General features: G+C 33.1%; 1 protein-coding gene across 1 annotated transcript; it reads right to left on the reverse strand.

The window, feature by feature from the left end:
- Positions 1 to 1,450, reverse strand: LOC107954264 (proline-rich protein 3). The gene is made up of 2 exons (XM_016889770.2): positions 683 to 1,450; positions 1 to 585 (listed from the first exon to the last, which is right to left on the reverse strand). The coding sequence occupies exons 1-2, from the start codon at positions 1,275 to 1,277 to the stop codon at positions 248 to 250; spliced, it is 933 nt and encodes a 310-aa protein (XP_016745259.1). The 5' UTR covers positions 1,278 to 1,450; the 3' UTR covers positions 1 to 247.
- Positions 1,451 to 15,226: the final 13,776 nt, after the last annotated feature.

The raw sequence follows: 15,226 nt of genomic DNA on the forward strand, positions 1-15,226 counted from the left end.
TAGATAAATAGATAGATATTTGTTTCTTATTGATTGAGCAAACTTGATTACAAGATCCAAATCAATGACAGAATCTGCTACCGTAGCAAGCCCATAAAATCATCAAATCAAACAACAAAATTCAGTTAAAAAAGAGGGGGAAATAACACGGAAAGAATCAACTCTAGTTGCCATCCGAAACTTCAAAACAGAATATCAAAATGGGGGAGGAAATTTGATTCTGTAGTCAAGAAGAAAGGATTCAACTTTAGTAACCATATTGAGGGGATACCGCTGGTTTAGATTGGGAGGTGTAGAAGAAAGGTCCCACAGAATACAATTTTGCCTTCTTCTCCTTTAGAACACGGAAAGCAGAAAGAAGAGCACCCTCAATGGCTTTGTTGACATTAGTGGGAACATTGCAGGACTCCAATGGAGAGCTTTTAAGGTACGCCTTGCACTCTTTAAGCTTCAATTTGTCGCGACCTTTGTCGGACAATGTAGCAAAGAAGTAACCTTTTGCATCAGTTGCTTTGCTGCAAATGGAGACAGTTCTCTCGGCCCCTACCTCATCAACAGCTTTACATGTTATCGTTGCAGAAGCCCCTGCTCATGCCAATAAATGAGAGAAATTAAGAAGCCAATTACACTCAATCAACACAAAATACATAAAGGGAGTATTAGGACTGTCTGAGTACATTACCTTGAATTGGGTAATACTTGGAACCTGTTTTACATAAAACAAGCCCTTGAACAGCAATGGAGAGACGATTATTCATTTCTTCTGGTTTCGTGCCATCGTAAGACTTTTCTTCACCTTTTGGCTCTGGTTTAACGACGTATGGTTTTCTTTCATATTCGGGTTTTTCACTTGGCTTTGTTTGCTTGTAGTTGTCTGGTTTACTGCCATAATAATGATTTTCTTCTTCTGGTTTTGGTTTAACAACGTGCGAGTTTCTGTTGTAACCCGAATTTTCTTTTTCTTCAGGTTTAGGCTTGTAATGAGGCTTCTCTTCTCCTTCTGGCTTTGGTTTAACAACGTATGGTTTTGCGTAGTAACCTGCAGGCTTTTCATTTTCCTCAGACTTGTCATTGTATACAGGCTGGGGCTTGTAGTAGTCTGGTTTGGTGCCATAATGAGGCTTTTCTGCTTCATCTGGCTTTGCCTGAGGGCTGTCTGCCGGTATTCCGTCGAAACCATATTTAGCTGAAGCATCAGCATAATCGCCAGCCGAAGCAATAACGAGCAATGACAGTACAAGTAAGGAGAACGCCAAGGAGAGACGTGAGAGAGTCATTGCAATGCAGTAATTATTATAAGAACCAAGAAAGAAATATGAGTGGATGAAGAAAGGGGCTCACAACGTTACCTATTTATATGGAAATTGGTCAAGCATAAGCATACCTTACCGATGATTATCTTTGAGTAATTAAGATTATAGGCAGGAAATTAATAATAAACAGTGTAGAGAAGTTGGGTGCACGATCCCGTTGTCATTTGCAGACTTGGCTACCATTACCCAAATAGTCTAAATTTAAATTTAAGGTGAAGTTGTGTTATTAGACTTTATACTTTCCCTAAATAGTGAATTTAGTACTTGTATTTTAGTTTAGTCACTATTAGTCCTTGTATTTTTAGAATTTAAAAATTTTAGTCCTAATCAAATGATAATTATTAAATTCATTAAGTTTTATTATTTTTTAAATTTGATGTGTCAAACATATTATCACATGTGTAATGATATGTTTATTTGTTATTTTCACATATTACTCACAAAAAAATCAGTTAATAGATTTAATTGTTGACGTTTGCACTAAGATTAAAATTTTGAAATTAAAAAAATATAGTCACTAAGAATTATCCAATTGGTGAACTGGACTAAATCTATAACTTTAGGCATAATACAAGATTAATGACATAATTTAACCAAAGAGATTTAATTGTTACTATTAAGTCAAGACTAAAATTTCAAATTTTGAAAAGTATAGAAAATAAAATTGATCAAATTAAAGTATAGATACTAAAACTACAATTTATAGAAAGTAGAAGAATTTCACCTAAATTTAATGTACGTGTAGTCATGGACACCTTTCCATGCCACCCTAATAGACGTGGTCAAATGTTATGAAAAAGAAATTGCTCAAAACTTCTGAATATTATTAAGACATTAACAGAATGTCTTATAAAATGTCTCACACGTTTTCTTATCGTTATATGTTATATATGCTTTTCCTTCATATATTTTGGATCAATTTAGTTCAATATGGTTAATTTAATCAATAATAAAATTACGGAAAATCAATTAAAATGTGAAAAAAGTACAATGTTGATATCGATGATGTTTAAGAAAACTATTAATTAAAATGTATGTTTCAGATGTAATTGATTTTATAATCATAGTAATTTTTGCCACGAGAAAATTTTTTACATTAAAAATATTTTTTTAATTTATTTAATAATGAATATAAATAAAATAATAATAAACTTGTATTTAATACGATCAAACACGTGTTCTTCTCCATTATTGAAATCTTGTATCATAGTTCGAAGTTCGAAGTACAACAGATGACTTTAATGGAATTATGATTAATTTCTTCAAATATGATTTAATTGATTGCAATCAAATAATTAAAGTTCAAAGTGGGAACTAAATTAATAAGTTATCATAGTTTTATTGAATGGGGCAATTAAATATATTTCCTCATAGATTCTAATACAGTAAAGTTGTCATAATTTTAGTAGAATTAGAATTGGGTTGAAAAATAATTTAATTGAGTGAATTAATACAATTAATTAATTAATATTTAGGGAAATAAAAAAGTAGTTATTAGATTGATAAAGTTCAGATAGCACATATAATCATACCATGACACAAGACGGACCCTAGAGTTCATCCCAATATATGAGGGGCAGCAACCTCTAGTCCTAGTAAGGGTTACCACCGTGTAACAACCCGCCCGACGAAGTCTCCATACTTGGTTATTGTTTGGCGTATATATGGTAAATTAAGGATAGATTTGAGTAAGTAAAGTACTTGTTTGGACTAAGTATAGAATTTTGTGTACTACGTCATTTGGCAAAATCCTAGTTTGGCAAGCTTTAAGGTTTGGTGGACTCTTTTGTTAAGTATCTGCCCAACCCATATGCTTTAGGCGAACTTGTTAAGTTCACAGTTATTTAGATTTGTTTATTATTTTTGTATGGTGATTTAGTTAGTCAAGTTGAAGTCTAGTTAGAACAGAACTAGACTATTGTAGATAATAAGACCTAAATTTTGTTAAGTGCACTTAATCACATGAATCAAGAGAGTTAGTGGAATTATCTTATTTTCCACTAATCCTTGTCTCCGTGCTTAAGTATATAAAGATAGCGGTGGTCTTTCTTAACACCTTTTACGTCTTCTTGTTCTTCTTAACACCTTTTATCTAGCTAACATATACGTTAGTACCAGCTCACTGCTCAAGGAGCTAACGGGGGTCCAAGTGATAAAGGCAAAGGACCTACTTTGTAGATTGTGCTAGAATTTTAGATGAGCTCCTTCTTACTTTCCTGTACTGTAAATTTCTTGTTTATATAATTTGTGTAAAGTAAATTATCCTCCTCTGTAATGGATGAAAGGTGTATATATGGATAAGGGATATCCAAAGTCATCAGTCTAAGTTCAGTCAGTCTGTGATATAAAGTAAGCATCATTCTTCATGCTTAAGCCACTACCATCTGCTTCTGACATGTATGCTATGATCTGATATGCGGTGATGGAGAATAGGAGATATGATTGTGTATCCTCCAGTAAGGTAGCTATATTGCAAACCAGTTTGGCAGATCACGAAAAAACATGTTATTCTAAATGAAAATGATATAAGATGTTAAGCGAGTGAATGTATGAAAATGAGAATGTATGATATGCTTCTAATTCTAAATTCTAGGTACGTGGCTGGCATGAAGATAGGTTGTCTAAGTTATGTTAAGTTGGTGTACAGTATATGCCCATGTGTTAAGTAAGTTGGCGTACTCAATCTATCTGTGTTCTGTATACGCCACTGGGCGTACTATGTTCATCATGTGTAAGTGTCTCTAAAAGGTTCGATTGTGTTGTAAGAAATATTATGTATGATTTCTTCTTGGAACTCACTAAGTTCATACGAACTTACTCTATTACCTTTTTTTCTCAAGCTTGCTAACTGAAGGAAGACTTTGTTAGAAGGACTACGCCAGAGTGCTGCTACTATTGCGAGCTGATTATTTTTTTCTATATCATGCATGACTCTTAGGGTGGCGTATATATGTATTTTGGAAATGAATTGTATAAAGAACTTCTATTTTGACAAAACTCTGTTTTTACAATATTTCTATTAAGTATCAATGTCTGGATTTGAATTATTGCATTTTGTTTAATGAAGTTATTATATTTGAAATTATATGCCAAATGGCTTGAATGTTATTTCAAATTGTTAACGATTTCATTCAAATTTCAGTAAAACCACAATTATCATATGTTTATATGTATAAATTTGTAATAATTTTATAAAGCTTCTGCCAAATTGTTTTTCTATAAGTTAGTTTGATTTTGAGTAGTGATACATCAAGCTCAGATCCTATCATATAGTCGGATTTGACTTGTTATACCACTGCCGCTAAGGTTTCCTAACAAGGAAATGTGTTCTTTGGATTAAAATATTATTATTTAATTTCTCCTTGTTCAAGTAAAATTGTTGTACATTTTTCCCATAAATAGGAATTATGGAATGACCTAATTGACGCACCAATCGAACGTCATTACTCTATCAAAAAATAGTATCAATTTATTTATAGAATAAGTTTTGTTTTCTACAAAGCTAAAAAGTTTTTGATTTTTCATAGAGAAATTAACTTCCCTACTGAAAGTTGATCAAATTTTTCATTCTATGCATTCGGTTTGTATAGTTTAAGCTCACACTGAAAACAAGTTGGGGTTTAAGGATAATAGAGATCGTTTGGCAAAAAGCTAAGAAACAACCTAGATTGTCTCACTCAAAGCACATGTAATGTTCTAGTCTAGGGTTTATTGCTATAAATATCACAAGGTTCAATTTTAAGAAAAATTTTAAACTTTCGCTGTGCTACAAACACTATTTTTCTAAATCAATTTTTTCAGCATCACCTTGTTGAGGGTATAGCTCTTAAAGGTTTAGGTCTCACACCCTCTTAAACTTATTGCTCCTAAAGGTAATATCTTCATTACCCTTTTTCAATTAATTATTAACATTAATCAGTCCTCACATAATTAGCATAATCCTGAACGACCTTTCTGAACGGCCTCACTGAATGGTGACTTGCCTTATTACATTAACATAATCTCGAACGGTTGCTCCACCTCCAAGGCAAGCTTAATTTCAAATGGTTATTTTACCTATAGTGGTAGCGTAATTTTAAATGCTTATGAACAGTTGCAATGCCTATGATGTCAGCATAATTCCAAATACCCATGAATTATCATAATTTTTGCAAGAAGAAATACAAACGAATTTTCCTAAATCAAATTGACCTCACACATGACATAGAGACCTTGTCGTTGCTTTTCATTTCTGGCAATATCACTTTATAACCTTCCCTTGGACTGGGAGGACAATTGTTATACATAAATATCTTAGCCAAGTCCCACCAAGGATCCCTTTATATACACCCATTGGGATTATGGAAAAGAAGAGGTTTTTGAGGGTTCTTCCTCTCTTCCACCCTTCAACCACCATACACATTTCTTAGCTCATTCTTCTACCATGGGAGATTTCTATTACTTTTCCCCTTTATCTCAATCATTGAAGGCACTCCACTCTACACACGTTAACCGTTCCAAACCCCCAACCACCTTCTCCTCCTCCTTGTTCACCTCCCTTATTGAACTCTTGTATCTATATGTGTTTTTATTGTTTAATTTCAATATGTTTTTTTTATTCTGATTATAATAATAATATTTTCCTTTATTGTATTATTCTTCCATCTCTATCCCAAAGTTTTTGTTTTCATAATAATAATTTCAATACGTTCTAACTTTCTCACATATTTACATTATTTTAATATATTAATTATCACTTTTTTGTATTATATTTTAATTTTTTAGGTAAGTCATTAAGATTTTTATTCATAGTGGTATGGTCTTTATTGCGCTTCGCGTTGGGTTAATTATTTTTTAGACTAAATTATAAAAAAAATATTTGAAAATTAAAATATACTTCAAGTCTCTATACTTTTTGTACATTTGAAATTTAGTCTTCGTACTTTTTATGTTTAAGAATTTAAGAACTCTATATTTCAAATTTAAAGATTCAAATCCAATTGTTAATATCATTAAATTATTTTGTTAAATTTGTTGGTGTAACATTTTGAAATTTAAAAAAAAAAAAACCTTAGTAGCCATGTAAAAAAAAAGGCATTGCAAGGGACATGGGTTTGACAAATATTTTTAATAGTGTTTACAACTCTTAAAAGTTACAACTACATTTTAATCAAAATAAACTATTTAAACTAATCAATGACATTATAAAAGTTAAGGTAACTTATAGAAAGATTAGGGATTGAGAGGGCAAAGCAAGCCTTGTGCTCCTGGTCTCTACATGCTTGATAATCTTGTTAAAAATTAATTGACCAAAATCAAAAGGAATGAATAATATTCCCTTGTAGAATAAGGCACCCATGCATTTCGTCACCACATTCCTTTAAATGTTGGGAAACTAGTTTCTGGTTACTATTGCCTGAAGAGTTGCGCAAATAGGTTCAAGCTCTGATGCTTTGAAGTATTGTCCCTCAGGTCATGTTGTTCGAACATTACTGGTCAACTTAGAAGCAAGAAAATCATTCTTAATTATAAAATTCATATCGTATCTACCTTGATAATGGAGAAAGTCACTTATTGCACTTGGATTGAAACGAAAATAATGACCTCTTACATAGGCTTGCATATAATACAGGTGGTTTGAATTGTTGATGGACTTTCGTAGATTCACATTAAACTCCAAGACCACACTCTTGACCAATGGCTTCACATATGCCACTTAAGTGAGAAGTTAGTTCTACTCCAAGAAAATTTCAAGCTCGTTCTTGTATAACCCGCTCGCCTCAATGTTTCTTTCAAGAAGGAGTCCCTTCTGAGCAACAACCTTCATTCTTTTTGCACAGGCAAGGTTGATGAACATTTCCTTAGGTTGTGTTCTGGTTGAGCTTCTTTCAGAACGTCTGATACCCCTACCTCCTCCATCTTTATATTTCTTTTCTTTGTAGAGGATAGTGCACAAGGTCTTTTGGACCTTAGGTTCCTTCCTGCATGAACTTCCAATTCTACTATTGGAACATATATTCAAGGTTAGAGTCAAATGGAACAAATTATGGAATTTTCTTTCTTTTAGCTCCTTTCTTCATAGGAACGTTTGGAATAAAAGGTTCCTTTCCATTTCCGACAGCTTTCTTGGCAGCATATTCAGACTCAATCTTTTGAGTAGGGCTAGTTACAACCAAGGTAATCACTACCTCTGGTTTTGCATCATTATTGTCACCTTCATCAAACTTTCCGTGATCATTCATAGCTACAACCTCCTCAACATCTTGTTGGGCTTCTAAGTTAGCCTTAGTAGGAACTTGTTGAGAAATGGCCTTAATGAGTTGGTCAAGCTGAGGGTCTTGATTGAGTGTGGCGATTCAGACAACAAGCAATCTATCTCTTCTACCGCCTTCGCTGACTTTTTTGAAGACATAACTTCTACCCCGTTTTCAATGTTCTATTTGTTCTCAACATTCTTAGTCTGGACAATTTTCTCAAAAGCAAAATAGAAAGTAAATCAACTATATCATCTACAGGGGCTTCTGATCAAGTAGTAGGAATACCTTCTATTTCAGCGCTTGGCCTAGATGCAATTAGAGGAATATTTACGACTTATTCTTGCACCTATTGAGGATAAATCTCAGGAACTACTGTTAATATACCCTCTCCAATGATTCTTGGTTGTCTTTGTTGAAAAAAAATCTGTTTAAAAAACGATTCTTTTAAGGAGAGCCGAATTTTTAAAATTTTCTAAAATCGAGCCTTTTGTGTTATTTATAATAATAAATTTTACTGAAATTATATATGTGCTTTATACAAGGCGGACTAAAATCGATCTTGACTTTCTATCGAATAGCCTTATCAGTTATTCTCAAATTACGAACTGCTTTGAGTGTGTGCTCAAAATTTATCAAACCAATTGTATAGAATGAAAAACTTTATTTACTTTTAGTAGGAAGGCTAATTCTCTCTATAAACGGAAACTATGCGTCGATCTTGACTTTCTATCGAACAACCTTATCAGTTATTCTCAAACCACGAATTGCTTTGAGTGTGTACTCAAAATTTATCAAACCAATTGTATAGAATGAAAAACTTTATTAACTTTCAGAAGGAAGGTTAATTCTCTCTATGAACGAAAACTATGCGTCTTTGAAATTAATTTTCATTACTTTTTGGTAGAATAACGTCGTCTGAAAAATGTTGTAAATTGCTAAACACATAATTCCTATTTATAGAGAATCAGTACAAAATTTATGTTCGAATAAGGCTTGATTAAATAATAATATTTAATAGAAAATACAACTTCTACTCCAATTAGGAGTATAGGGGCGGCATGCCCTAATAAATACTAGGCTTTGTTGCCCCTTATACTAATCGTGTCTATTTTGGGCCTCTCGTGTATTGGGTCAATTATGTGTTATTTGGGCTTTTATCAACACTTATAATTTATCCAACCCAATATTTATTTCTATTACTCAAACTATTATTTATTTAATCAATTAATTAAATTAATTTCTCAATTAAATAATTTTTCAATCCAATTTTAATTCCGTTAAAATTATAGCAACTTTAGCGGAATAGAATCTATGAGGAAAATATATTTAATTTCATTATTCAACAAATTTATAATGACTTAATTAATTTAATTCATTCTTTGAGCTTTAATTATTTAATTATAATTAATTAATTAATAATTTGAAGAACTTTAAATTAATTCCTAAATCATCTTTATTCTTAGTAAGAAAATGCATTCATTGCAGATAGTGATTCATGTAATTTGTTTCTCTTACTTCATCATTTCATGTAACACCCCTAACCCGTGTCCTTCGCCGGATTGGGGTTACAAGGCATTACTGAACATATCACAGTTCATACAGATATTCATTACATTTCACAACTCAAAATTTTACCACATCAAATCTCGAAACTTAATCAAATATCAAAATTATAAAAATAATCATAACATTCAAAAACATTGCATAGTTAAAACATAATCCGGCATCTACCTAAACATATCGTATAACGAACGTATGCAAAATTACTATTCCTTTAGACATATATCAAATTTATTTTTATAAATATATATAAACTCTTGCACATATACAAATTTAAATTTCAAACAAAACAAACTTTACTATTAAAAATTTTCATTTATTCATCTATACGGCATTGGAAATATAAAACATAACCAATCAACATACTTTATTTACTATAATATTATACGCATATTTACTAATGTCTAAACCATAACTACATATAATTACCGAATTAATATTAACTTATTCCATTAATTAACCACATGGCATACTAGTCATATATACACATATAATCATTTAAACAAGTATCATTTCAATGACCAAATATATATCTTTTCTTGACACAAATTCATGCGCAAATAACCAAATTGATTTGAACCGTTTGAGCACAAATTATACTAAAAAAATTCACTAAATTCGCATTCTTTAAATCCATACACATAACCATTCACTAACTATATATTCGGTCTTATAAGATGGTTTTAATACATAACATAAACCATATCACATACCTATTTATAAAAGTTTAATACTTTAGTCGAATATTCTTGTACACATATTCCTCATTTCTAAACCATTTCACCAATGCAAACATACCATTTCAATTTAACTCAAAGTAACCATATCACATTTGGACTTATAATCATCTAACCCATACATATTCGGACATATAATTAACTTCTAACCTTTAAATACATAGCTCATTTTAAAAGACCTAACCAAGCTCACTTAAATACTAAACCCATACATATCACACTTTATATATATATCAAAACATTTACCACAATATTATCTAACATAACAACCATATACCGCATAATTAAGCCATGGTCAAATGATAAAACCAAACACATTAAACATTTAAACAAGAACTCATATAGCCGAACCTAAGCAAAGTCATCAAGTCATTTTCACATGGCTTTATATATATACATGCCCAAAAATCAAACATTTCAACTATGCTATACATGCCTTATGCTCAAAATCAACTTAGTAAAATACCGAAAGAAACAATCGATAGTGTGATAGACTTTACTGACGATCCCCGAGCTCGTAACGACTCCAAAATCTATAAAACAGAGGTAAACAAGTACAAACACACAATAAGCTATTAAAGCTTAGTAAATCATAAGCATAAACATAAATATTAATAATGGCATATTAACATTTAGCTAGTAAGGCCGAATTCACTTAATTTACAATACAAAGATATCATTTACTACCAAGGTCATACTTTGATCTTACATACATATTCTATGGTCGAATATAACTATCATAATTACATACATAAATTTCACTTTTAATTTCATAATGACCTCAATAGGCCGAATCATATACATATGTTCAAATATACTAATCCAAAATTCATTTTCACGTACCTTATATCATTTCAAGTAATCAACTTACCTTGTTTCCATATAAACATTTACTATCACATACATGAACCCGTAATTCGATTTTTCATTCGGTCTTTACCTCACATTGCCGGTTGAACCGTTTGGAATTAAAAAGGATACGCAGATAATAGAAAAGCTCGTACAATGCCAACGTCTCAGACATGGTCTTACATGTAATCACATATCGATGCCACTGTCCCAAATTGGGTCTTACACGTAAACACAAATCGATGCCAACATCCCAGACGTGGTCTTACACAAAAAACACATATCAGAGGTCCTATGTCATGACATATGTATCCTATCTATTCCTAGGGTTCGTACAAGACTTTCAGACATTTTATCTCGATCGAAACGAGCTCGAAACATAGTTCCCTTATCTCAAATCACATTCGGCCAAACACATATATAATCGAATAATTCATTTCATCACATAACATTTAATGTATTCTCAAGTTTAACAACATTTAAATGCCTATAGACTTACCTCGAACGTTGTCGAACGGTTAAATCGACTATTCGTCTACTTTCGATTTCCCCCGATCTAATTCTGTTTTCTTCCGTTCTTGATCTAAATAAATTAAAATTTAACTAATTTAACCACATATTCATTCAATTAAATCCAAAAACACATAAATAAAATTACTATTTTGCCCCTGACATTTTACACTTTTTACAATTTAGTCCCTATAACATAAAACACAAAAGACACAAAATTTCACTTCTCCATAGCTAGGCCGAATATTCACAAGCTCCAAACAAGTCCACATTTTTCATTTATTTTACATTTTAGTCCCTCAAAAATTTATTTTCACAATTTAGTTCAAATTACTCAAATTCATCAAAAATCCCAAGACAAAACATGTTAATCTTTCACATATCTTTAATATTTCATCAAAAAACAACAAAAATCACAAGCTATCATCAATGGAAAAACACAAAATCGTCATCAAATTCAAAAATTAAAACATGGGCTTTGAAGATAGCTTAGCAACAATCTCAAAAACGTAAAAGTTATCAAAAACTGAAACCGAAACATACCTCAAATTACTTGAACAAGGGTCGAATACCTAGCTTTCTTATTTCTTTTTCTTTTCTTTTTTGTTTCAGTTTGAAGAAAGATGAAAACATGGCTTTTAAGTTATGTTTATTTTAATATAACATTATATTATATTTTTTAATATATAAAAACCATATGTATTATTAATATGTCGTCCACTACCATTAATATTGGCTAAATTACAATATAAAGCCTCCAAATTATAAAGACAATAACAATTAGGCACTTTCTTATTTAAATCATCAAATTTTCATTCTACGCTATTAAGCCCTTTTCTCAAATTAAGCACACAAACAATAAAATAAATTCACAAAACTTTCACACCTGTAACTTCACACATAATTAACACAGAAAATAATATTAAAATATTTTTCAGACTCGTATTTGTGATCTCAAAACCACTATTTCGATTAGGATCAAAATCGGGTTGTTACATTTCAATTCATTTATTATTATTGGATCTACATGTAATTTGTTTCTAGCTATCTCAAGTTTCGACGTGAATGACACACTACATGCATAGTGTTCACTATCGTTGCATTTCATCTAATTTCTTTCATGACATCCTTGCAAAAAACGTGATTGCCCGCTATCTGTCCAACATATATCGTTGCCCGCTTTGGAAATAAGATAGCCAGGCGAAAGTATGTTTCTTTGACAACCAAGGTTATTGACAAATGACGCGTCCCTTTCAGTACGAAATTGATGCATTCGGCTAAGTTCGTTGTCATGTGCTCGTACTGTAGATCCCTGTCATACGATTGCGTCCACTATTTAAAGGGTATGTTGGCGAGGTAGTCGACATCGGCGTTGTTGATGGTGCGCAAGTTACCCAACATCTCATGGAAACGATGTTGGACGAGCTCATACCTTGTCAAGAAAAGTATACTGATGAATACAAATAATATACGATGATATATGGTTTATCATAATTGTGGATAAAGTGGAAACTACATGCCAATGTCAATGCACTGATCTCGCTCACTTTTCGAAGGCCATTTTGAGTGGCAGTTGGAGCCGACATGCCTTATAAAGTACCTATGGTGGGTGCGATCCCAAAGGCTACCATGCCGCTCAATAGTGGCCAAGATTCTGGTTCCCCTATAGGATATGACACATATGTAGGGTTATAGGCAAACGTGACGGTGCAATCTGCTAAAGAAGAAATCTTATTCATCTATGTTTTCGGAGAGAGTTATTGAGGCAACAACTATCAACAACGATGTTAATACCTTTCATACAGCCAGGTGCCATCAATTTGCACCAAAGGCTTACAATGCCAAAAAGCTTCCCTGCATTGATTAAATGTCCAAAAGAATCGGTGGAACGTTCTTTTCCTAGGGGCCAGACGATCGTCGAAGTACACTAGGTGCATTTCTGGATCAGTTACAGAATCTGTTACATATCGATCCAGTACCTGAAACTATTGTCATAAATCATTGTACGACATGTCCCAGTTGTGATGCGACTTATCCATAGCTTTTAGTTTTGCGACCCATGCATTATAGTACGATGGCGTGTAATCGTACTAGTTATAGATGTTGGCAATCAACACCGAGATGGGAATCCTGGGACTCACTTTCATCATAAGTAGAATAATATTAGATATCATGTCGGAGTCTAGCCTCGGATGATCCTGACTTACACATGTAAATTACGAGTTAAAGTCACGTTATTGGAAAAAATGAAGACCCCGATCAAGTCATATTATGTCAGAAAATTGGGTGATCGCATTGCGCACCTGCTACAACACAAGTATGTAGACCAGAATACTTTCTTTATTGTCCACAAGTTTGTCTTCTTTCGAAAAGATGTCATGATTTTCCATTTGTACCTCCCATCGTGCATTGCGCAGTTTCCCTCGAATTTCTCTAAACAAGATTTTGTGACGTGATAGTTCACACCATTTTTGAAGTTTTATTGCTTTAGTGAAGCAAGAAAAGCATCTTTGATTGGGTATTCCATGCCAACTTCTAATACTCAGACATCTGACGATGAGCTTGTATGGCTAAAAGTTCTGTGCAGTAGCTGCCGAAACTTTAAACCACCCTCAATGGAGAGGTTGATGTTAGTCATATAAGGCAGAGGTTCATATGCCTTGAATCACGGATCTGGATCTGAAGCATTGTCTGAACTGTTATCGGCAAAACCACAAGGTTCTAGCTCAATTAGAACCTACTCTAGTTCAGAAAAAAGTGCTACTTCTGAATTATCTGGACCAAACTATCGAATTGGACCGAGGTCTGACTCTGATCCGTTAACTGCATCCGCTGCCCCTTCTTCCTTGACTGCATCTTCTTCCTCAGTCGTGCCTTCATTTTCATCTTCAACTAAAGGGTTCAATGTGCCCTCGTCGGACCCGATCGTAGAAAGTAAGTCATCAATTCTTCTATACCCCATGTGCTTGGTAAAATTTGCACCGGATTACAAACCAGTGTAGGTTGATGGCCCCCCAATATAAGTGCTTCCACCCCAAGACATCGAACCACTAAAGTTGAAATCAAACACACTAACTGAATGTCGTGCCCGAGTGTCAAGGTTCGGTTTACGCTCATACCTTGACTGATAATGGCCACTGAATTTTAAATCTGTGTAAAAAATTAAAGAATGTCTACCCATTGATACTACGGGGACATCATAATAGGAGCTTTGTAACAAACTAGTGAACCCACCACACAACCGTGTAGTAGGACTTTCTACTTCAGCTTCGGTTCCCACATTAGCCGCACCAGTGGTTGAAGATGGACCAGCTCCATTAGCCTGGGCAAACTTGATAGATAACTCCATTACAGCATTTTCGCTTGAGCAGTGCGATGATATAACCGCCTCCAGCTCGAGCTCGCCTTTCACATTAAATAACTCATACTTAAAGAGGTCAATCGATGTCGGATATCTACATTGCAAGCTTGAAATTATTTCCTGGCTCGAACCCCTAACTTTCCTCCTAATTCTAGTCCGTAGCTCACGCAATTGAATGTTACGGTTGAAAGTCAATTCCAAGGACTAGGGTCCTGCAAATACGACCTCGACTTTTGTATTACATATTTGACAGTCGTAGTAAATGACGAATTTCACTCGTCAACTCATTTCAATTTAAAACGAATTAGATATTTAGAACACAAAAAAATTCAGATGGTTATCGAAAGAAATGCAGACAATACTCACAATGCAACTCTTCAATGTTTGATATGAAATTGTCACATGTGTAAGTTCTAAATATTTCAGTACTTTAATAGCAAAATAGAATAAGGAGAGAAGGAATGTGTGCTTCAAAATGCGTTTCAAAAGACACACTTTCATCTAATAATAATAATAATAAAACGCTTTTCAGTGCTCGAAAATGTGTTTCACAAATCAAATAATTTTATCAGACACGTTCTTCAAAGGGTATTCAGTGCTTCAAAACGTTTAGTTGGACGAGCTTTCTTAGCATTTCTAGTAAAGTCTACCAAAAAAGTA

The sequence above is a fragment of the Gossypium hirsutum genome, chromosome D07 (genome assembly GCF_007990345.1).
Source record: "Gossypium hirsutum isolate 1008001.06 chromosome D07, Gossypium_hirsutum_v2.1, whole genome shotgun sequence".
Classification (NCBI taxonomy): domain Eukaryota; kingdom Viridiplantae; phylum Streptophyta; class Magnoliopsida; order Malvales; family Malvaceae; genus Gossypium; species Gossypium hirsutum.